This window comes from Falco peregrinus, chromosome 15 (assembly GCF_023634155.1).
Source record: "Falco peregrinus isolate bFalPer1 chromosome 15, bFalPer1.pri, whole genome shotgun sequence".
Classification (NCBI taxonomy): Eukaryota; Metazoa; Chordata; class Aves; order Falconiformes; family Falconidae; genus Falco; species Falco peregrinus.
Window position 1 is genome coordinate 6669016 of NC_073735.1, and position 24467 is coordinate 6693482.

The 24467-nt window shown below is 42.0% G+C and overlaps 1 protein-coding gene across 2 annotated transcripts; it reads left to right on the forward strand.

The window, feature by feature from the left end:
- The first annotated feature begins 980 nt into the window (after nucleotides 1–980).
- TTC12 (tetratricopeptide repeat domain 12) lies at nucleotides 981–19635 on the forward strand. 2 transcript variants are annotated; one of them, XM_055819408.1, is made up of 21 exons: nucleotides 981–1098; nucleotides 1667–1818; nucleotides 2416–2446; nucleotides 3008–3085; nucleotides 3585–3706; nucleotides 4527–4586; nucleotides 5556–5627; nucleotides 7252–7312; nucleotides 7599–7787; nucleotides 8369–8438; nucleotides 9698–9786; nucleotides 10374–10542; nucleotides 12151–12243; nucleotides 12413–12476; nucleotides 13472–13606; nucleotides 14155–14256; nucleotides 14969–15037; nucleotides 15376–15477; nucleotides 16347–16446; nucleotides 18189–18414; nucleotides 19306–19635. In XM_055819408.1, exons 1-21 carry the CDS (start codon nucleotides 1008–1010, stop codon nucleotides 19379–19381), a joined length of 2151 nt encoding a protein of 716 aa, XP_055675383.1. In that variant the 5' UTR covers nucleotides 981–1007; the 3' UTR covers nucleotides 19382–19635. The 2 variants fall into 2 exon arrangements, with proteins under 2 accessions (XP_055675383.1, XP_055675384.1); XM_055819409.1 differs by lacking the exon at nucleotides 3008–3085.
- The last annotated feature ends 4832 nt before the right edge of the window (nucleotides 19636–24467 follow it).

The window sequence follows — 24467 nt, forward strand, 5'->3', positions numbered from 1 at the left end:
AGCGAGGAAAGCCAGGATGGAGACAGTGGCTCCCCGGAGCCTCCCCGCTGTGCTGTAGGTATCCGTGCAGGGCTCACCGGGAAGGGCTGCGGCCAAGGGCCCCTCCGCACCATTCTGCACATTACAGCCATCTGTACATTGTGAGCCCATTCCTGGTGTGCAACCAGCCGATCTCACGCGCCGAGATACTGTTTTACTACAGGGTTGCACAAGTCTGGATGCCACCAAACAAAGCTGGCATGCCGCAGTACAAAGTTACAGGCGTTATATACAAAATCTTACCACACATTCCTTGCCAGGCCCATACAGATGATTGACTACGTGTTTGCATAGCTATTACTTGTTTTGCTACTATGCATGCTGTCCGAGGAAAGGTCTCGTGGTGGGCCTGGGCCTTTCTCTTACAGGGTGATTTTCAGCATTATAAGGCAGGTCATTCACTGCCAGGGCGAGGCTGAAGGCCCCAAGAGCTCACGGAGCAGCTTAACGTGAACAAGGCCACCACAAACATCGGGTGTTCTGTTTTGCCTCTCCCAAAGCTGCCTCCCGCGATTGCAAGTCCCTTTATTAGCCATTCCTGACGACTCCAGAGGGTCAGCCTGACCCGAACTCCGTACACATATAGTTTAACAATCAGAGTAGGAAGAATTCGGGAGTTTCCACAAACGCAGGGGCCGCGCTGCGCCAGGAGAGGGACCCCTCGCTGCACGCTGGAGCCGCGGGGGGCCGCGGGCCGTGGCGCCCCCACCCCCGCGGTGGGTTATCTAAGGGAGGGCAGCCGAGCCGCGGACAGGGCGGAGGACAGCAGCCGGCTGTGCCCGGGGGGCGGCGGCGCAGCCACCCAGCGGCACCGGAGCCGTGACGGTCCGCGCTGAGGCGGCAGCTGGCCCCGCGGGTGAGGTACCGGCCAGCCACAAAATGGCGGCCACCGCCCGCCCGCCCCTTCGTTTGCATAGCCCCGCCCCCGAGGGCGCCGCGCCGGGCGCGCGGCCGGCGGCGCGGTTGCCATGGCAGCGCTCGGCGGCCCTGGTGGCGCCATGCTGGCCCCGCGGCTGGAGGAGGATTTCCAGCGGTTCCTCCGCCGGGTGGACGGCGTCAGTAAGTGTGCGGGGGGACCCGGGCTGGCCGGCGCCCCTGGGGGGCTGGGGGGGCGGGGCTGGGGGTCGGCGGGGTGGTGCCGCCCGCGGGGAGGCGGTGAGAGTCGGGGCCGGGCCCGTTCTCCTCAGAGGGGCGGTGGGACCCGGGCCCGGGCCCGTTCTCCTCAGACAGGGCCCTGGGGGCTGAAAGGAGCGGGGGAGGGAAGGAATGGGGAGAGGAAAATGCCCGCTCCCCCCTTCCCCCCCCCCCCCCCCCCCCGCCCCGGTCCGAGTTTGGTCTGTGCGAAGTCTTAAGAGCTCAGGTGTGGTGAGGCTTTGTGGGTGCCCAGAGTTGCTTTCTAAACCTAGGAATTTTTATAACGCAGAAGCCGTAGGTAGCGCTTGGAAGTGTATTTGTATACAGGAAGCTGTGTTTGTAAATATTTCCCTTTGTAATAGCCGGGCTGCTCGCCAGTGCCTTCAAAAGTGTATGTCATTAGAGGCGCGACTGGTCTGCTCCCTCCAGGATCACTTACAGTCCTTTGTGTATATCTCTTCTTAAATATATTTTTTTTCCATCCCCTTTTTAGCCACTTTACTGCAAGGCTTGAATTCCACAGACCCAGCTGTCCAGGAAAAAACCATTGCTGAAATAGAGAAAAGGTTCCATGACCCAGAAACCAGCAAGGAGGAAGAAAGCAGGACTGCAGTGAACAGAACTGTCATCAACACAGGACCTTCTGTAAGGGTTTTTTTCCCTTTGAAGTTCAAGCTGCATGCACTTTAGGTCTTTTAAATAACACTAATTCACATTCCTTGCCCAGGAGAAGAAGTTTTGAGCAATACTTACAAGTATGTTCTGAGTGTGACTTTATTTTTTTCACTAATTATTTTATTGGGAGGTACTTGCTGTTGCCTTCTCTTTGCCTTAAGACTGCTAATAACACAGAATACTTCTGTTGGATTTATCCAAGTTGAATGGGAGCTCTGAGGTGTCATAACTTGTAGCTTTTACCTGCGCTTCAGGAACTTAAGCAAAACTAGCCAAAGACAGAAGGGTGCCTTCATTAAGTTCATTAGGCTTTAATTCCTGCAGTAGAGTTTGGATTTCAGTGGCGTGTCCCATTAAAGGAAATCTTTCCAGTAACGTAAAAAATTATTAAGCCCTTACTATCCTTTGCTTAAGGGTCAATTTGATATTCCCAGTATGCATCAGCCTGGCAGTTTCGGATACCCAGTAGCTTTAAACAACTTAACCAAGTGTTCCCTTGCTGCTCTCAGTTTTACCAAAACATCTATGTGTGTACATGCGTGTGCTGTGTTTCTCCTTTTTTTTTAGGATACGGCAAATACAGAGGCAGTGAATGCAGGTAAGGCAGTGTTCTCTCTAGTATTTAGCATCACTTCGATCTGTTTTAGTAGAGATGGAGTTAAGGATTGCTGGTATTTCATGCAAGACCTAATTCCACTCCTGCCAAAGTCAAAGCTAACTTCTCTAGTGACTTCTTAATAAAAATACAGTCAGATCTAGCAGCACACTCGAGGATCGTACCAGTGTGGCTGTACTTGTTCATAGTAGGAGGCTTGTTGTAAGTTTTGTTATCACATTCTGGCCTCTCATCTAAAAAGTTAGTATTCTGAATTTTAGAGGAAACAAGTTTTTCTCTAGAGATGAGATACTTTGAGGCAAGTATGCAAATCCTAAGTGGTCTTTATCTGTATAGCTTGTCATTCGTGTTTCAGTTAATTGTTAAAATGTCCCCTTTAATATTTTCTTTGCAGAGAAATTACTCAGAAATACCTTAGAAATTACTTTTTTTCCTCATCTCTAGATTGATTTTAATGAAGCTTTTCTTTTGTGGTTTTGTTTTGTTTGGTTGTTGTTTGTTTGTTTTTTTAACTAAAATACCACCAACTCTCCTGGCTCACAGACGGCTTTCTAGCAATTTTGGAACAGGATGCAAAAGAACGAGCTAAGCAAAGGAAGAGAAACGAACGCTTAGCAAATGGTAATTGCTAAAGGTTTTTCTAGCTAATGCCTTCAAAAACTACTTAGCAGGAACTGGGCTGATTTAAGAGGCTGTTGAGGTACCTCTGTTAGTGCCATTCTTATGCACACTGAGAGTGCTTTGGTTGTCTGATGTCCGCAGCGGTGATTAGCTGGATATAATGGGGTTATATACTTCACAGAGTTGTTGCAACCTGTTCTTCTCCATACTGCCATCTTTATGCTAAGGGTTTGGGATGGAGGGAGTGAGTCTGAGTATTTCAGAGGTGGGTTAGGTAGAGACAAATGCAGTTTGCCCTCTGAAAGAGGAATGGAGATCATGTGCACTGAACAGCTCACAGGTCCCTTGCAAATAATGGCTAGTGAAGACAGCTGCAGTGAAGCTGGACTGGAATCTTGATGGCTGTTCCAACAGGAGACTGGCTTCTGTTTCCTCAGTCACCATTTGGGGAAATAAAAACCAAATGCATGTTTTTGAATACATGTCTGTTATTTTGCAGCTCTGAAAGAGAAGGGAAACGATGCCTTCAGGAAAGGAGACTATGTCATAGCCATTCAGAGATACACTGAAGGTCTGGAAAAACTGAAAGATAAGCAGGAACTTTACACAAACAGAGCACAGGTCAGTGTGTGGAAATGAGCTACCACTATACTGCTTTTACTGTTACTTTGCCAGGATAGAACCTAAGAAGATTGTTCTGTTATATAAGTGAATTTCCAAAAAGGTAAGATATGTTGCCTTACAGAGAGGCTTAAAAAAGGGAGCAGACAATTTTTCCTCCTCTACCGGGAATTAATGAGTTCTGCTTTGCTGCCATATTATCAACAGTTAATTTTTACTGTGACTGGAAGTCAACAGCGATACAGTGCAGACTGAAGATTTTAATCTTTTTACAAACTTAATGAAAGAGTTGCACAAAGAAGATCATTAAAGGTGTAAATTCTTCCCTCTTGATCAATGTGTCCGAATTCCTCAGAAGCTTTAGTTCTGCTGTGGCTAGTCATTCCTCAGGGGGTGTTTGTGTCTCCTCCATCTTGGATGTGGCACAGGTGAACCCCTGCTCCGCTTGAATAAGTGGGGAACAAATAAATAGTTCTAGTTCATAGTTTTATTTAAATGCACTGATATTTTTTTTATTTATTTTGGGATCACTTTTATAACTGTAGAATGTTAACGTTTGCTTTGCATTCTCTACTTGCCTTTGTATAATCCATGTGTGTATTGAATTTTTTATTATTAAATTTATTCTAAGTTACAAACTCCAAGCAGATGGAAGACATGTTTAAGAAACAGATGGTAATTATCCTGCAAAATCAATGGCTAGGCAAATCAACAGACTGACTTTATCTTTTTTTAATTAGGTAATGTTTGTACAATAGTTAGTGGAAGTTGTTTGAAGTATTCTAACTGTTCCATCTGAACTCTCTTGGCTTTATTTCAGGCCTACCTGAAGATGCATGAGTATGAAAAAGCCATTGGTGACTGTGAATGGGCATTAAAGGTAACTTTGACAGGAATCTGTCTTTTATGAACAGGTTAAGTGCTCCTGGAAGGCAGGTTTGTGGGTAACTGATGACATGGAGACAACTTGCTAATGGAAATGAAAGAATATGGTGGTGGTGCACAGATTCCTGCATCCTGAGTTAACTTGAATAGTGTAAAGCAGTTAATATTTCAGTGCTGCCTGTGTGCAGAAGCTTTTCTAGCTCTTAAGAGATTTTAATTAAAAAGTTTATTATAAGTGGTAACGAGCTATTAACTGCACACGCTGGCACACGATATCTTGCCTACCCTTCTAAAAGGGGAAAAGGACCTCTTTAAGCTCACAAAGACCGGATCTGGTGGGAAAGGTAAAGATTATATAAAATGCCAAAGAACTGAATCCAAATTATTCAATTGTGTTACATCAGCAGTGTCCATGACTACAACACAGATTATTAATAATATTGGCAGCACCATTTCAAGAAATCGGTATTTTTGACACACAATTGAACTGGAAAAGATTACCTAATCTGTTAGTGTTGAGCTAGATGTTTCCTTGATTTGTCTTGTGCACAGCTAATGAAAATTAGTACCTTTTTCATTCCTGGCTAATCAAAAGACACACAGAAATTCTGTTGTTACAGAAGTCTGCGATTGTAGACTTGTTGCTGCAGGCCTTAATACCTAATAGCATAAGCGTCTGCTTATATTGCCTGCAGTGCAGTTTTCTGGGAAGGATATTCGCACCCGCTGCTTTCCACCTTTACCCAGACCGAGGCCTGTGGTCCTTGCATAGGGAAGGAAAGTTGGTACCAGGAGGTAATAATTCAGCACATAAAATTTAGGTGCATCTAGTAGATGGTATGAACACCCACTTCTCTGCTTACACTTATTTTGGGTAGCTATAACTATTAATCAGAAGGCTGGAAAAAATATTAAAAGGTTTAAATTTATAAACACATAACTAACAATTCCTTTTTTAACACAGTGCAATGAAAAATGTATTAAAGCCTGTTTTCTAATGGGGAAAGCTCACTTGGCCCTGAAGCGCTACAGTGAGGTAAGCTGACCAAATCTTGTGGCTGTGGGACCATGTTTTGTTCTGCTTTTGATGTGATGTTGTGGGTGAGAGGCAGAAATCTGTGACCTTAAAAATCGGTCATATGGAAGTATGCTGAGCCTTTAGACTTCAGAGAAATTTTCTGTGCTTTGCAAAGACTAGTAATTCTAAAGTCAAGTCTTCTTTCCACATCTAGTAGAATAGCCTGTGTCCTTTACTTTGGTACACACAAAATGTAGAAGGACGCTTCTGTGTAGCTGTACACTACAAGATTGTACTCTAATCAACCTCAAAAGAATGAGGGAATTTTCTACTCAGTATACATGGTTTATCTGGTGGGAATTTGTCACCACTCGGCTGTCAGACACCAAGACAGCAAGCTTTATCTGCTGCTGTGAGGCTTGAGTCTAGACTGGGTGAGTGTTTGAGGAGTCTGCAAGGATTGTGTGTTCACTCAGAGGATCCCATGTTTGGCACTTCTGGTGAAGTGCTTCAAGATAGATATTAGCAGTGCATCCTCGGGGACGTGGTAGTGCTGGAAGTGCCATATTTCAGCTCAGGTAAGGACCAGAATGAAGGAGTGTCCTTGTCAGGTACTGCAGACTCTTGTGATTGCAGTCTACTAGCAGTGACTATATTTCCCCCAAAGAGACAATTGAGTAAAGTATATTTCACTTCTTTTATCTTAACTTGCTCTGTGCAGCGGGTGTTACTAATCTGTTGCTGCATATAACTAAGAAATGATTGCACTTCACCTGTGGATGAGAAAAATCTCTACAAATTTCAAGTTAAGTGAACTGTTAAGATGAAAGATGCTAGTGAGAGTGATTATCATTTTTTTTTCCAAGATCCTAGTGAAATGAATGTTGAATAAAAGATTTCATTGTGCATTTCATGCGTGAAAACCTATGGAAGCATAAGTACTGTTAAAATAATGGAACATTCTAATAAGAAATACTTAAGCTTGAAGTAAGCTGCCGGATATTTTAGTGCAACCCTGACCTTTCATCCTCAAAAATAATAAAGAGCCTGAAGAGGAGAGCAGCCAAGCTCAAAAGCGTTTCTGATCTTGTCAGACATGACTTCACTACAAGTAACTGTAGAGCACGGACAATATGAGTCACATGAAATCCACCTTGAGTTGTTCTTGGCAGCTTGATCTGCGAAGAGGGGTCTTCCCTGTTGTAAGCTTGGTGATCAGTTTATTTCTGAGTGTATGCTCAAGATACACAAAATGCACAAATAAAAGATAAAGATGCACGTGCCTGATCTCTGCTAGTAATTACAGTTCCTGCAGGTTTAATGCTGTGCCTCATCTTCTGTTTTCTCACTGAAACCTTGCTTTTTTGTTCCTGCGAGTATGTTCATAGGTTTTGTACTTGAAATTTTCCTTTTAGTTTGAAATAGCAGGCAGATGTAGGGACTGAGAATAATATTCAACTTACATTTTTAATTATGAAAGCTTTGACTTGTGTGTTTCCATAAATTTTATTTTTCATGTTTATTAAGTACTGTGGCCCAAGAACTTTTGAGCTTTAACAGGGTGACTCTGACTAGGATATATTCTTTTCATCATTTTCCCTTTTATATCTTAAATTGAGAGCCCATTTCTTTCTCTGTTAAGTCCAGGCAGTGTTATGAGAAGATCTTACAAATTGATCCCCAGAAGGAAAACCTATTTAAAGGTAAGAAATAGAAATTTTTACACTGCCATCCCTTGTTTTCTGGTCAAGATGGAACTTAATTGAAACCACCGTGCTGCTCTTCAGACCTTTCAGTGGAGTCTCTTCATGCAGCTGTTGTTTCTGATTGTTTCTTCTTTAAGCTCTGTTTCACTCCCCAGAGCTGTGGGTCATTCTCTGCATCTGTACGTAGAATCTCTCTGTCATGGAGTCAACTTCATTTTTCACTTAACATTTGACCATCTCAACACATGCAACTGCCATGCTTTGTTTTCTTTTGACTTCCAAGATTGCATGAACGAGGTAAACTTGGAGGAGAAGAGAGTGAAAGATGAAGAGAGAGCAATGCAGGAAGTTCAGTCTGGAAAGTTTGCTGCTCTGTCCATAAAAGAACTGCTACAGAAACTTGATAGGCCTGACCAGAATGTCCTGGACTATACAGGAGGGATCAGACTTCTGACAGGAGCCGTGAAAGACTGTAAGTCTTTGATGCAAAGGTTGTTGATCAAGGGAGTTATAATCCAAGTAGATGAATACAAGTGGAGTAATTTTTAAAGGAATGGGGAAAACTATTCCTGTGTTTAAAACATCAAATCAGCAATATTTGATATTTCAAAATTTATGGCCAGTAGAAATTTACATATATATTTTTAGAACTAGACCGATGTTGTAGCTGAGCTGTTAAGACTTCTTAGAGATTTGGGTCTCTTAAGAGCTGTTTCATTTATTTAGAAATATTTGTAATTCTCTGTTGAAGCAAATTGATTTGCACAGCTGGTCTCATGTTTCAGTCTACCTAAAAACCCGTTAACTTGAAGTCAGTTATTCTTTACAGCACGAGGCATGAATTAGAGCAGTCTTCAGCTTCAAAGGTGCTTCTGCTTCAAGTTGCATTCTTGGAGCTTTTCCACACTATTAATGGTGTTCTTTCCCCAGAGCTGTTGATTCAGTGACCTTTTCTTTTAACACTCTGTTACAGAAGAGCAGGAGTCTGCCTTCACCATAATACATCGGCCAGATAGACCATAGGGCTGATTTGTTTATCTCTGAATTTTTCAGGCACTGAGCAAACTTTATTTAGAACAAACAATGGCTTCAGTATCCTCAAAGACAACGAGATTATAAGACGGTAAGAGCTCTCCAAAGGAAAACAGTAGGGTGTAACAGCATGAGGAAATGAAAATATTGTTTTCAAGAAACACAATCACCTCTTGAAATGCAGATGAAATGATTAAAAGATAATGCAATAACAGATTTTAATGTCTGAATGGTCTGACATATCTGACTTCTGCACAAACAGTGCTTTCTTAGATGCAGTGAACAGACAGAATTAATGAATTTCTGCTTTTGTCTCCTATTTCTGTACAGTTATCCTCTCTCATGGTGAGAGCAGATTTGTAAAAAAAAAAAAAACAAAACAAAAAAACCCAACAAACCAACAAAAAACCAACAACACCAAACCCAAAAAACTCAAAAACAAATGAAAAAAGAAACCCACTAACTAAAACCCCTCAACTTAATATAAAAGAACATCTGAAAGCACTTAGTTGCCTTAAGAATGCCTGGCTAGACTCCCTGGTGCTACTAATTGTCATCAGTAAATATTTGGCCATATAGCTCTGTAATGTAACCTGTGAAACTCCCTAATCCTGTAATCAAGGAAGAAGGGTCATCTCTGGTGACCTGTATCTTCTGCTGATGTTATTTTCTTAGTTGCCATTATATTGTGTTTTGGTAATCAAGAAACAGATCTGACTTTGTTTATCTGTATTGCTTTATAAACATTGTTTTCAGAGGGATCTCTTGTCTGAATGTGTATTTGTAGAGTCAGGTTCAGATAGATAATGGGAACAAATAAGACGTACAAAATTTTCAAATCGCATCTTTTGCACAATGAAGTTGGTTCAGAAGAGCACGCTTGGGTTGTGCAGGGCAGGAGAGCTGTTCTTTAAGGCTCTCAGTGGGAGTGCAGCACAGGGAGTTCTTTGGGGCTTATTAGTGTTTTGAGTGTTGCCTGTAAACAGACTTCAGAGATCAAGCACTTCCAAATTGGCTCAAAGATTTTCCTCTCTGGCTATTCACAACTATCTCAGTGCAGAACTGAATTTATCACTGTTTTGTGCTGGGGAATGCCTGTATAGGGTCTGGGCCTGTTGAGGGGAGAGTAGAGCTACTGGATCAGAAATCTGATCTTGGGGGAGGTCCTCTGGAAAACAAGTCTGATAGTCGTAAAAATGTTTAACCAATGCTCTGGGCTTAGAGCTTATGAGCTGAAGTGTTTGTGTGGCAGAGCCTCATCTCTGTGGGGCTTTGCTGATTTCCCTAGCCAAAGAGCTAATTGTTCGATACGTCCTTTGCTCTTTTTACAAGCAAACATTTCTAATTTAGGGGCTTTTGTGCGGAGAGAAAAAACACTGCTGAAGTGGAAATGACTGTATCTCTTCTCTTCCTTTGGCAAGCAGTCTGCGCTGGGAATGGTAATACTATGTAATCCACGTTAATCATTGTTAATGTACTGTTAATATGGCACTTACTGACTCTAAAATTGTTGTTTGGCATGAAAGTCACTTTCCCAGAGCACTTGGGTCTAGACCTTATCGTAAACAAAGTTTTACAGGTCAATACTATTAGCAGCTAACACAAGTTTGGCAGTTTCGTGCATCATGAGGTGAAATTTCCAGTCTGCTTCTGTAAGCTTTTTAAATCTACTGAAGGGGTGGAAAGTAAATTCCCTGTGATTATTGCTGCTCTTAAGATAATATCGCTTGTATCATTTTGTCTTTTTTAAGCAGTTATACCAGCAAAAAGCAGAGTTTTATAGAAGTGCCATTAGAGAAGGCTGAATTCCTTTGACATTCACCCACAAAGATTAGTGGGTGTTCTGCCTTTACCATTGCACTGCAGGAGTGTTATGCAAGATGAACACATCAGAGTCAATGAGCACATTAGTGCATGAAATAAAGACATTAAACTTGTTAAATCAGCACCTAGGGGGAAAAAAATTGTAAGAGTAATGGGGATGTCATTGTGTGTGACGTTATTCTTGGATTTTCTCTTTCTTTAGCAGAAAATCAGCGTCTTCTATTGACTCACCCTGATGTGAATGCACAGCTGCCAAAACTGCTGTCTTGTGGGGTGTCAGAGATCCAGAAGGCAACACTGGCACTAATTTCCCTTTACTCGGAGAATGAGGATGGGAGGAGACTGCTGGTCAGGCACCAGGACCTAACCAAGTAATAAACACTACTGTACCTCAGAAACATTGCCTCAGTGCCTGAGTTCACAGCTGTTCAGAACTCATTCCACTAGCACCAAGGGGACAGGCTTTCTGAAAGGAACATAACGACACTGAGACTTCTGTCCTTGAGGGATGGGCCTAGCTAAGCAAAATTAAAAGGCGTGTGGGAAAAACTTTAGTAAAGTTTGTATCTGAAGACGTCTGTGAACATACAAAGTAAGGGCTTGTTCCTGAGCACGTTCATGTAATTTTGAGGTGTAGTTACCTTGTTGTAAACCAGTAAGTGTGTGTTTGTCAAGCACAACTAGCTTATGCTGTTGTCTCTTTCTTAATAGCTCGTGGCTTCAAGCTGCGACTCTCTTCTCATTTTGTAATTGGTATTTATGATTATTCAGTGTTGCCATGACTCACTGAGTGCAGAAGGAAACAACAGTTGATTACCTTTATCGTGTTATCCCTGCTATTTCTTTCTGGAGTTAAGCAGAGCAGAAATTTTAATTTACTGTTTTGTACTACATCGTTTGAAGTAATGGATGAGCAGAAAAGATTCTCCAACAGTTCTATACACTTCACTATATGATATACAACACTAATTAGAGATATTTTTCTTTGGGAGGAAAGGTTAAAGAAATTACACATCTGCAAGGATGCTTAAAAAAGGCAGATAATATCACCATGTCCTGAAATACCAGGAGGCTGAAAAATCTTCTGTCAGCTTCTGAAAGAGATCCTGGGCCTGATGGCTTGAAAAGAGTTAGGAAGTTCAGAAAGTAATGTTGCAGATACTGAGCTTCTCAGCAGTCGGATCATCATTAGAAAGAGACAAGACTATAGGTTCTCTTACTGTGCTACAAAGCTGGGGAAGAGTGGCAGAGAATTTCAGCTCAGTGGAGGAGCACGTGGAAACCCCAGCATACGTACTACAGCTGTACTTACTGTTTGGCAGAGCTTCTGGGTTCACAGGCTGAAATCGTGTGAATTGTATGCAGTTCAAATCACACACCCACAAGCTCACACTATTCCAAAAGCTCGAAAGGTGAATGCTATGATGGTCTTTTTTATTCAGGCAGAGGTTAATTTTTTATCTCGCTACCATAAAGCTTTGTAGTTAAATGCCTTCAAAGACTGTTGGGTTTGCTTAGCATTGTCCTTTTAAGCCATGCAAGCATCAACATTGACATTCCCTGCAGGCCTTTACAGTCTGTTGCAGCTGTTCAGTACTGGGCTGTGCTGATGGTGTTCTTGGTCCTGACTGTTGCATTCGACTTGTCTGTCCCCAAGATGTTCGCCAGCAGCAAAGCAGCTTAGCTTCAAAAGCCTGTGAAGCTTACATGTTGATGAAATGTTCTGATGCTGACAGAAATTTTATATGTGTTAAAATCACTGTACTTGTGCAAGGAGAGACGATATTGCGAGAGAATCTAGTGCCAAAATACTGTTCTAATGGCAGTTAGGTGACTGAGTGTATTTGGAGGGCAGAGCTTGGTCTGAACACAAAGGAGTTTAAGATCATAAACTGTGTTGGTGTGCTAAAAATGCCATTTTGGTCTTTAATAATTAAACAAAAGCTGACGAAAATTTTGGTTTTTTTTTTAAATAACAGATGGTTGCAGATTTTGATGACATTTGTCAACAGCAGTGATACCAGGGCTAGCAGTGCCATGAACATACTGTGTGATTTAACTGAAGAGGAAAGGTAGAGGTTTCTTCATTTGTTTTTATAAAGTTGTACTTTGAAATGTACTAAATGAGCTGGTGATAGAGGCTAGTGATCTTGTCTTTATGTTGCTGTTGTGTTGCCTTTGTCTGTGTTTTTTGTCTAAAACTTTAGGTGTCCGAATGTGGCTTTCTTTATCCCCCAACAGGTTCAAAACCCAGTGTCGTGTCATGTTTTCCACAGGTGCTTTACCTTTATTCACCCAGTTGCTGGTATGAGAGATCTCAGTTTCTTTATTTCTGATTTACTTTTGTGTAAACATGTCTTACAACCACTTTTCCAGTTTTACAGCCAGTTGCTCCTAGACAGAACCCCTCTGGTACAACTGCAGTAGTTACCATGTTTCTGGTTCTGTAGGTGTAAGAAATGCAGTTTTGTCATATGCTTTGTTCAGGAAAAGGTTCTCAGTCTCCAATGCTTAATGCTTACTTTCTACACATTACTAGTTTAATGTTCAGTGAAAACTCTGGACTTGGTTGCAGGTTCCCACTGGTAATCTCTCAGGCCAGGATTTCACCCTGGGCTTTGTGTTACGCTCTTCTTAGTGTGACTTTAATCCACTGTCATCAACTTGTTATATCTTGGATAGGGACTTCCTCTGTTTCTTTCTAATCTGAGAGGTCAGGGTGAAGAGGTGGCATTAGGTGACAAGGCAAAGATGTTTAGTGGTTCAGATCCCTTTCCTGGTTATCGTTTATTTAAGCTATAAACTTACAATACTGTTGGCACAGAAACCTGTCCTCAGGAAGAGGGAAGACGATAGGGAAGATTGGTTCTGTTGCAGAACAGCAGATACAGTTGGAAAGGAAAATACTTCCACTTCTCCAAACAAGCACCAAGACAATGCAGTGATTATAGCAATTTTACATTGCTTGTTGCTCTCTCCTTTTGAAAATACTTTACTGGAATTACAGCTGCAGCAGAGGATGTTCTGTTCTGTGACCTAAATAAGTGATAGTAGGAAATATTCACAGCCTGAGGTTAGGCACCACAGAATCCAGTCTCGTTTTCCCAAGACTCTTAAAACATCATCAGGAGATTCATTGTGAAAATGAGGGTGACTTGCAGACTTGGGACAATCAGGATTTAGCATAGGTGGGTGAGAGATTCTGGAACCCTGTTTTCCATTGCCAGATGGATAGGAACATGTATTTGTTGTTTCCTTGTCACTTGTTCTTAATTTGTTATTCCACTCTTCTGTTTTTAGACTTCTGCCAGGCTGGTGAACCCGGCAGCCCTTGCCCGTTGCATTGGCATCATGGGGAGCCTGTGTGCAGATGTCGTCATTCGAATGCAGATGGCTGAGTGCAGAGAGTGCTGGCAAGCGTGCTTAAAGCTTGTGGTAAAGAAACTTGATGGCTCCCTGGAATGGTGTGTTCAGCCCTGCCTCCTGTGGAAATGGCACTGTGTGATCATGTTTTCTGCCTCCCCTAATAGCTCTGAACCCCTGACTGAGGTCTTTCAAATCTGGCAGCTGGATAAAGGTGTCAGAGCGGTCCATTGTCCACATAAGCTGTGGATGGATAGATGGGCAGAGGAGAGTGAGTGGTCCCTTATTGTAAGTGGCCCCTTTCAGGTTAAGGATGCGGTATGAACTTAGTCCTCAGAAACTAAAGAATCCAGAGGGTGGGAAAGGATCCTGTAAACTGCCCAGACATCGGAAGTTTGGAGTGTGCAGCTTTAGATCCCAAAGTGAAACAAACACAAGAATGAATCTGTATCAAAAAGGTGTCATGAGCTCTGGTGCTCACAGGACTTTTTCTTCCTTCTGAGTTCATGGTGCATCAGGGGAACACTGATGCCCCGTGTAAGTAAGCACACTGAATACACACTGAGGAAGTGCATATTCTGCACCTCTGAACTGATTGCACTCTTCTCCTCTGTACACAGGACGAGTGCCTTGATGTCAGCACACCCACATACCAGGAGTGTTTATTTGCAGTCCTGGGCCTAATGATGAACCTACTGCTTGAATCAAATGCGGTCATCCAGGTATACAAGATCTATGAATGTTCTTTGGTAGCGTTGTTCTTATAATTACTTCCTCGGAGATTCAGAGTTGCTTGAGCAGTAAGAGCATCCTCCTCCCTTGTCACTGTAAATGGGCCTGATAGAAGCCTGATACCAGAACATTCCAATAGTATAGGCAAGGGAATGATCGTGGAATGTTGTGACCTTGCAGTCTGTACAGTGAAAAAGAACTTGACTGCATTAAATGGATTTAGAGCCCTCTTTCACAGCAGGCATGCTGGAGCACTTGAAGGCTGCCACCCCTGGATTTTTGTGGTGTCCAGTTAATTTTTAATTTTTATTGGCATTTAAGGTTACCATTAAGGGTAGTTCACAGAGTGTGAAGTAGAAAAAAATTACTATATTTTCTCCTCCATCACCACCACACACCCCCATATACCCACAGTTATGAGAGAAATAGTATAAAGTACACACCTTTCCATAGTGCTATAAGTGCTTTGTTTGGCATCTGTCTCCAATTATGTGATATTCTTGGGTGTTTGGCACGTTCCAAAATTATTTAAAACCAGGGGTTCCATCAAGAAGGAAGAATTTCTTAAGTTACATCTGGGTGCTGAAGTGTTAGCAACTTACTGCCGTGTGTGCCCCAATCTCCATTGGATTCTTTGTGGTAGAGTACTTTTGTCTGTTAACCCATTTCTGCTCTAACAATGAGTTTTTCACATTGTTTCAGAACTTCGCTGTGGACGTAAGCAGCAGGTGCATGTCTCTCCTCAAGGATAAGGTTGGAAGGATTGTGACAGTAAGTAGGATATCTATGGACTAATGAAAAATTAGCTGGGCTGGTTTCTACTAGGATTTTTTTTCAATAAATAAACATACGGGGAGTTGTCTTGATCTCAGCTTGGTCTCATCTCTTTCTACACTGAGTCTTTAGAATCTGTGCTGAGTTCAGTTTCCAGTAAGCAATGAAAAAGCCATGTCCTAAAGATGTTTCTCATTATATTTCCTTAAATTTCTCCTTTTATCACTTTAATTACTTTGATTTTATTCTGAAAAACTAGAATAATTTGAAAACTTCTCAAAGTAGTCTGAACAAATAAACTTTTTTTTTTTCCTTCTCACTCTTTTCTAATTAAGAGAGCCATTGGAGTGCTAAGTCGCATCCTGCCAGCGTCCTCCTCAGCAATAGAAGAAGCAGTGAAAGGAGGGGTGGTGAAGAAAATGATCAAATTCTTGAAAGTAAATTAATTTTTAAAAATTTACTCTATTTTTGCTTGTATTGTCCCTTAAGAAAACTGTAGTTACCTCTGTGTTTAGCCTCCTTTCCTTGGAGAAGGACCTGTGCGGTCACTCTGACTGCATGTGCCTGCATCCCTGTTGTCTGTTGTAACAGTGCTCTCAAGTTTAATTTTCAGCTAGGTCACCGGTTTGGAGACTAGACTGCCTTCTGTAGTCTGGTCCATAGCCCAGATTTTTCAGCTCTTCCTGTATGAGTCAGATGCCTTTGCACAGCTCTGCTTGCAGAGACCTGCAAATTCAAGAATCCACTACTGCAGGCCCAGCTGGAGGATTAAATCTTAAAACTGGTATGGTCTGATTTGGACCACTGAAAAGCAATGGAGCCCCTTCCCCTAATTACCAGTGAGTGCTAAATCAAACCTGGAAGCAAAGTTTCCCTAAGTCATGCGTATGTTAAAACTGTAGACAGCGTTTTGCTGTACACCTGTGTATCCAGCAGAATGTGTATCCACCCAGCCAGATGTGCATTCTACAATTGGCAGATAAAAGTAGTCTAGAAAAATGTGCCATTCAGCTTGCCTCTTGTAACTAGCAAGCATCGGAGGAGTTAATAGTTTGAAAGAAATTGGGCTCCAGAAATTCAGAGATTTTTTTATGTTCGTGGCTTGCAGGAAGGAGGTGGTTCTTGCGTCGTCTTCAGCCTGTGTTCATCTTGAGAGATATACTCTACAAAGGTCTTAATTTGGTATTTGAGGTTACGTGTAAGGAATACCTAACTGTCTCCATGATACTTAAGCTATTCTGTAGCCTTGAGTAAGTTGGGGTATGATGTATATTGTTAATGTATGCCTTACTCTGATTACATCTAGACTGGGGGACAGATCACATCCAGTTACGGTATAAAGACCCTTTCCATCTGCACCAGAAGTAACAGGCAAGCTCAAGAAGATCTAGTGAAGTCAGATAAAAGTAAGTGACAGCTGCACTAATTAGAGGTTGAACACAGAGATGTAATCTCAGCATCATCCAGATATGTTCTTCCCCATTAGAATGGATCTGAACACTGGGTTTCACTCTTGTAAGACTTTTACCGTGTTTTCTGAGTCATGTGCCATTTTACATCCTGAAATAGTGCTTAATGAGCCTTAGCTCTGTGTGTGGATGGAAATAGGCACATCAGATAATGAGCCTGAGTTAGAGAAACGGTGCTTCAGTAAAATGGCTTGATACGCTTTTTCAAAGCCACAGGTATATGTGTTTTGAAAGAAGTGTTGTAAACTGTAACTGAATTACGTTTTATATCCCAAAGTTAGTGGCTAAAATAAGAAACCTCATTTAGACATCTGATTTCCAGAGGCTGAGGCTGTTTATAGTTTCCTTCAATTCACATGTGGATATTTGGCCTGGTATTAAAAGGAAATTGATATGGAGACAGAATGATGCTATCAGACAGGTGTCCTTGGGTATTTTTGAGCATATTTGCTCTAGTCATGTGGTATAACACTACTTAGATTGCTTTAAAACCCAGGTTCAATTAATGCTAATGTACCTACAACAGAGAATACTTAAGTTTTATCTAAATGGTTCAACCTGTCAAGAAACTGTCAGCTCGTGTAGTTCAACTTGAACCCTAGGGATTTCCACTCATTAAAAACCTCTCACAGAATCATCTTCCTTTTGTACACCCCATATTATTTTCAGTATCGTCTGTAGATGAACCTTTCACTTCCTCAGATTAGCAATAACACTTCACTCTCATTCTTTCCACCAGAACTTTGGGTATTAATCTTGCGAGAAGTCACTATTACATATTTTTGTCACCTTTGTTTGCCAACCTAGACGTTGCCCTGGTGCTAGGAGCCTGTTGGAATCAAGCTGTAGTCCCATGACATTAAATTGCATTCCAGCTGGGCCACTTAGTTCAGCTTCTGCACCAGCGCTGATGCCGTCTGGAGCAGCACTCCCTTTTCAGAAGATATTGCAGCAGGAAAGGTGGGATGTGATCTGGAAGAACAGATGGGACCATTAAAGAAAAGCAAAGCAAACTTATGTAACCCCCAAGGAAACTTCATGCATGTGAAAGCTGTGGCTGTATTTTATTTAGAAAGTGGTTTATCTGAATGTTTCCAGATTCTGTAGCTGGAGGTGCTGCTGCTGCTTACAGATGCCAGCAAGAGCTATACAACTCTGTCGAGTATAGGCAGAATGCTCTGCCACTCCACATTAGTTATAGAAGTAGATGAGCTGGGCTGCTTTATGTTAGCTAACCAGATACAGAAAGCTTTTCTATGTTCCTTTTTTTCAGCTCTTCTTTCTGCAGCAGCATTTCTGTCAGGTGTAAGTGCTCTGCTCTGTGCATGCCCTGCCGGTATGGTGGGGTGAGAGGCCAGTGCAAGATCCTGCAAGCAGCAAAGGTGGCATGTTCAGTTTCAGAGAAATGTTAAATGCAGAAACACGAGCTCTGTGCTAGAGAACCTCTTAGAGTGTAGGTTCAGTTTTGTGAGAAAGACATCTAAGCAGGTGCAGCTGAGACTGCATGCTGGATCCTGAACCTTGCTATGAAATTCCCTCGCACCTCCAGGTTTCCTAGAAAAATGCCCAACACTGAACAATGCTCACTCCCTAGGAGTCTAGGTAAAGACGGGAAAAATATCAGTGCTACTTGAACAAATCTGTGTGCATTCTGTACAATTAATCTCTCTTTCTCCCAGGGTTCAGTGTGCTTCTGAAGCTCTTGGACTCAGAGAATGAAATGATTGTGGGAAATGCTGCTTTTTGCCTTGGCCAATGCCTCGCAGTTCCCGGAGCAGCGACATCCTTACTGAATTCTAATGTTGTGATGATTTTGTTGAAACACGCTGGTGGTGATGCTACAAGAACTTCAGTGCAGGAGAATGCAGCCATTGCTCTAGGAAAGCTTTGCGTCGCCGAACCAAGGTATTGTAAAAATTACACTTGTTCTCCTGCACTGTTTGGTTGTTAGCAGGTGACAATTCTTGAAAAACTGACCAGTGTAAGTCAATTCTATTTGTAGAGCAAGCAGGTACAGGGCAAGTGATTAGTTTTTATAAATGCTCCATGAAATCTATTCCCCTTCCTCCAACTAGAATTCCCACTTGTGGTACTGTCCTCACAGTACTGCTTTAGGGCTCCTGTGGTTTTATTCGTCTGTCTTAACATGTTTTATAAGGAGTTCATTTTATGCTGCTTTCTGGTGTTACCTGCGCTAGAAGAATGGAAGGAGGAGGAGTGGTGTTACACAAGTCTGTAGAGGTCAGAACAATAAAGAGAGCAAAACCAAAGTATAAATGTCAGCAAAGCGTGTCTGCTGCTGCCTGCTAAGAATATGTCAAGCTGTAGTTAGCTGCAAACTGTCAGCTGGATCTTGAACTGCATTCAGGACGGAGGAGCTGAGTTCAGCTTGTTAATATACATCCTGAACCGCTGCAGACAGCAAGGAGTAATGCTTAAGTTCCAAAAAGTACCTTGCTTCCGCTGGAGCTCCCCAACGAGCGATGAAGTATCTGCTCTGAGGTTTTGCAACACACTGGAGAGAGAAAAGGGAAACACCTGACTTTCTTAGTTTTGTTAATTTGAAATGTCACCTATTTGAGCAGTTGTCAAGTGTTATTTAGTTTTATTTTCCTTTTTGTGGGAAATAGTGATCTGGAAACTCTGTTTCTCATACTACTTTAGGAGGAATTTATCGAATGTGGCATTGAACATCCTTGAGAGTTTGGGCATGGGGTATAGCAGAGCACTGGAAGCTTAAAATTTTTATTGTTAGTAATCTTGCTGCCCGCAGCAACCTTTCTGTTGTCTTTTCAGGCATGTTATTCAACTGCGGAAACTCAATGGACTGGCTATCCTGAGCTCCTCTATGAAACACGTGCATAGTGTCTGAAATCTTCAAGAGACCTTCAAAATGTGCTGTTAATATCACTTGCTGTTGAGTATTCTCTTCCTTAATAAAACTAACTCAAAAGCACATCAACTTTTCAATTGCCTGTCAAAGTGTGTGCTGGTCCTCCGTAGGAGCCAGTGAAATAATATCAGTATAAGTATTAGAAGAGATAATTTATTATCTAGGCTAACAACTAAAACAATGGCTTGCATTAAGCTTATCTTTGCTTTAATAAATGATGTTGTCCTTTCTTACTGGTGATTTCCTTGCTGGTTAATCATTGGCCAATGGCTCCACCTAGTCTATTTTCCAGTTTGGGTCCAGTATCCAGTGTATTAGAAGTAAATAGAAAAAAAAAAATATGAGTTGTGATTTTGAAGAATCCTTTTTCCTCCCCTCCATACGCTGTCCTCTGGTGGGCAGATTATGATTTGGTATCGCACTTTGCTTAAACCTTAAACCTCATACTTACCTGCTTAAATATGTTGGTCTTAATTTCGCTAAGCACTCAGTCTTAGTGTTGACTTATGACAATGAGGCTTGTTTATGAATTATGGGCTGTTTATTGTAGTAGCGTTACGCTTACTATCTTTGTAAATTTAATGGTATCTCTTTGTCCTTTACTTTTGTGTGGAGTTTCCTGATCTTAAGCGCTTTCTCATGGCCCCTTGTGTTCATCTCTAATCTCCTCTACAGTTACTTATTTTTTTTAAACAATAACACAAATGGTGCATCCTTCTAGTGTCTTTTTTCTGGAGAGGTCAAAAATGAATTAGCGCTAATGGCAAGTGTAACTTGAAAGGAAAGGGAGTAATGCATTGCTCTTACTTCCTATGTGTTATTCCAAAAAGGCAGTTTAAGATCCTTCTGGAAAGCGTATCTGTTGAGGACTCCAGTGCTAACAGAACAGCAGCTATAGTACTGCGGGCAGAAGCCTGTCAAATTTAACAAATAGTCTTTTTGCAAATAAACAGATGCACATAGACACAAATCAATACTAAAAGCTTGTAGAACTTCGGCTAGATGAGGGCTTTGGCCATAAATACTTCTTTTGTCTTGATTTCAAACACAGGAAACAAAAGAATATATTACATTTATATGAAGAAGCACAGGTCAAGTCATGTTTGACCTCAAAATGGCTCTTCAGTTTGCCTCCTTGACACATGTGGGTGTCTATTCTGTATGTAATCTTGTCCCTTCAGAACAGTGGCTGACAAATTATATATCATCTCATTTTCAAAATAGCAGCTGAATCATCTTCCCACTTCAGAAGGAAATTCTTGCACCTGGTTTTTCTCCCCTGACAGTGAGAAGCACACAATTGATAATATCACTGGGGTTTTTTTAAGCTCCTGCCATTAATTTATGCCCTGCCTAGACAAATATGTAACAAATGCTGTGTTTAAGGTTCAAGTAAGGGTTAAAATAAGCACTATGCTCCAAACCTGACAAACGCCACACATTGTCTTATGGAAAAAAAGTTATTGAATCTTGTGTTTACAGAGGCAGGATGTCAGAGGGGAACAGCAGGTGGAATGTGTCACCAGAAAATTACAGGAGAGTCAAAATCCTCTTAAAAGCCTAAAAGCTAAAGATTTTCTTGATTTTTATTTTTTTTTTTAACTTGACAAGCCGTGTTTTACTTAATGGAACCTTTCACATGCCAGTTGCTATTGTCCCCTGAAGAACATGGTGATCAGGTAAGAGAATTGCTTCAAACTTCTTTCTGCGAAAGATGTTTGAGAATTGATTTGTCCTCCTCAAAAAGAATTAACTGTTGCAGAATTTTTACAGTTGTACCAGGTTACCAGCAGGAGCTACTGACATACGGGGTTGGGAAGCAGACTTGAGCGATCAAGCAGTTACAGAAGGGGCATTGAGCTTGTACAAGCTGTCATGTCAATTGAAGAACAAAGAACCTGTCAGTAGATCCGAGCTGGGAGTTGCTGTGGATTTATGGTTCACTTCTGTAGTGTCTTTATACTTGTGAAACAGTTGCACCAGATCTTAGTTCAGGAATGTATCTTGACTGGTGTTCGGGTAGTATAACTCATGACAGGCTGTGGGAAGAGACCGATGCTTCTCAAGGGTAAGTGGTCTGCAGAGACTATGAGTGTACTAAGTACTGTTTCCAGCAGAATTACATCTTTAGTTGTAAAGTTTCATGCTGTTTAGTCTTAACAGTTCCAAGGCTGGTGTCCATGCTGATGCATGATGCCACTTTTTGTTTGTCAAACGTGATGTGGGTTGAATTGCAAATTGCAAACTTTGATCACAGGATGCAAAATAGCTTATCTGTTCTAATCAGGGTAATGCAGGCTTGTCTTCACACAGCTGATAGTGAGGCCAAGCCCAGGCAATGGTTTGACTGTGAAACAGTGAAAGAAGCAGAAACACAACTGGGAGCTGTGGAACTTCTGCAAGTGGAACCTTCTGGAAAGGGTTTGATGTGTCGGCAAACGTGACAAATTAATGTGTGCTGGTTTTGGGTAGAGGCACTGACTAAAACTGGGGCTCTGTGTGTCAGGTGCTGTGCAAGTGCCAGTCGGGATTGTTTTCTTTCCCAGACAACTTGGAGTGGGGATAAAGATGGAGTGACCTGACCTTGGTTACCACATTCAGGTGAGTGACATGGCTAGGACTAGAAATTTTATCTGTCGGCACCTTATCTGTGGTATTATTTACTAAACTACATTTTTTCAGTTTGCTGAAGGATGGATAATGGCTTATTGTTACTTCCCTAGAGCAATCACCTTGTCCTCAGTGTCTTTTGCAGTGCTTTTCTGTCTTGTCGTTATTCTGCTTATCTGACTTTTGCTCATTTTTTTACATAGGATTTCCACTGCACCCCCAACAGTCATGGCTGTGTAATGTTTTATCTCCTCAACCTGCATTGCTCCACATTTCCTGTCTCTGAGAGTTTCACTCGCTGTTTGTGTCTGTGCAGGTGCCTGGCACTAAAAAGATGCCTGAAATACACTGCTTACTATCTCCAGATGAGTATTTGCAAGGATACTACAGCCTTACAGTTAAAGCTAAAAGGAGTGTAACTATGGCTTTGCCTAAGAAGCCTCTGGTCTCTTCTTTGGTTGTTATGAAAGTTTAAATTGTATGCTTGCTTAGCATTTGTGGTGCTTGTTCTTTCGCTGATCTCATTCCTTTCTCACCAAAGTGTTAGTCCAGGGTGCTCCCAGCTAGGTGGGGTTAGTTGCTATACTGTAATTTGCTTCTCTTCAGCGTGTGTTGGCTTTTCTCTGTGTCTCTTGAATTCAGAATATGCTTTGCGAATGCTTGTAGGCCTAAGGAAGAAAGGATCCATCAGGCTTGATAGAATGATAGAAGCAGCACCACCAGCTGCCTTCCTCTGTGGCCTAACCCTGCTTGGAGGGTCATGGGGAGAGAATGTCCATCTTATTTGGGCTTACAGAGCCAAACATCTGCATAATGGATTGCTTTAGTGAGGTGTCTCCATCTGGGATCCGGACTGATCCTTGCGTATATCTGTCTCTGCACAAACTGGCAAAACCTTCTGACCCATATTGGGTTGAGTTACAGAACAGTTCAGTTGGAAGGGATCTACAGTGATCAGCTAGTCCAACGGCCTGACCAGTTCAGGGTAAAACAAAGTTAAAGCATGTTATTAAGGACATTGTCCAAACACCTTTTAACACTGACAGGCACGGGTTTTGATCACCTCTCCAGGAAGCCTGCTCCAGTGTTTGACCAACTTCTCAGTAAAGAAATGCTTCCTAATATCCAGTCTGAACCTCCCCTGGCGCAGCTTTGAGCCTGTTGCCCTCCTCTGGATGAATTCGAGAATTCACGTGCTTCTGAACTCGGGCTCAGAACTGCACCCTGTGCTCAAGGTACTATTTTAACCCTTCAGACAGAAAGAGCTGCCTTGCATGGGCAAACTCTCGTGTTTACAATCACATTTTCCATCTTTGCCACACACGTGAACGCTCTTCTTTTGTCAAAAATCAATTGATTCCAATTGGTCCAGGCTTTTTTTCTTCTTTTTTTTTTTTTTCTTTTTTTGAAACAGATTATTGGTTGCTGTCTCACCTAGGCTCTTATAAAGTAACACAATACTCTGCCCTTCCAGGACAAACACAACAAATGCCCATTGCTAAGAGGCAGCAGAGACTCCTTAGCAAGCTGCTTCCTCTCTGAATATAGTTATTGGGGTGACTCGGGAGCTGCTTCACAAGATGCAGGAAAAATTCCCCATCTTTATTCTGATTGCAGCTGGACTAGTGGATTTATTTGGTGAGTGATGTGTTTTGTTCTAATCTCAATTGCTGTCTTTCTGTGTTCTTTTCCTCTGTTACCAGTGAGCAGGAAAACTACGCTAAATATTGTGCCATCAGTGTCAGGTGTGTGACAACAGTGAGATGAAGGAGCAGCTTGTCTCTGTGCAGCTGTGCTGTAAAGCTCAAGATTTGGTTTAAATGGTTCTGTTGTGGGACTGGTATGTGGCCCCAAAGCAGGACGTAGCTGTGCTATTTACCCAAGCTAAGAGACGGTCCATTTCCCAAAGAATATATTGTCTCCTTCAGCCGGGGGAAAACAAAGGAAAAACTAGAGTCACTTTTCACAGAGTAAGTCCATAGCAGAACTGAAAATCCAACTCATGTCTGCTGAAGCCTTGTTCAGAATACATGTTTCTAGGCTCCACTGTTTATCACAATACGCATGGGCTCCCCTCTTCACCGTGTTCTGCATTTTCTTTGGGAACAGATGTCCTGCCAAATATTTCTGACAGCATGAAATCAATGACGAGTTTGTAATGTTGTCATGCCTCAAACGAGTTCCTAGGGCTGCTGTCACTCACTGCATGGAACCAGTCAGTCTTTGCTTTCTACCTCTTGTGTGCCTGTGAGCATACCCTCCAAGTGTCAAGTGTACCTAAAATTAACTTGGCTAATGAAAGCAGTCTTGGGTCTTCAGGCAGACTGTTCTCTTCAGTAAAGATAAACTTTGAGAGGGGTTGTCAAAGAATTTTCCACCTAATTGGTAGTTCTTTTTGTGGGTTTTGTTTAAATTACCTTGTCCCCCTGCAAGGTGTATTTGTGGATATTTACAC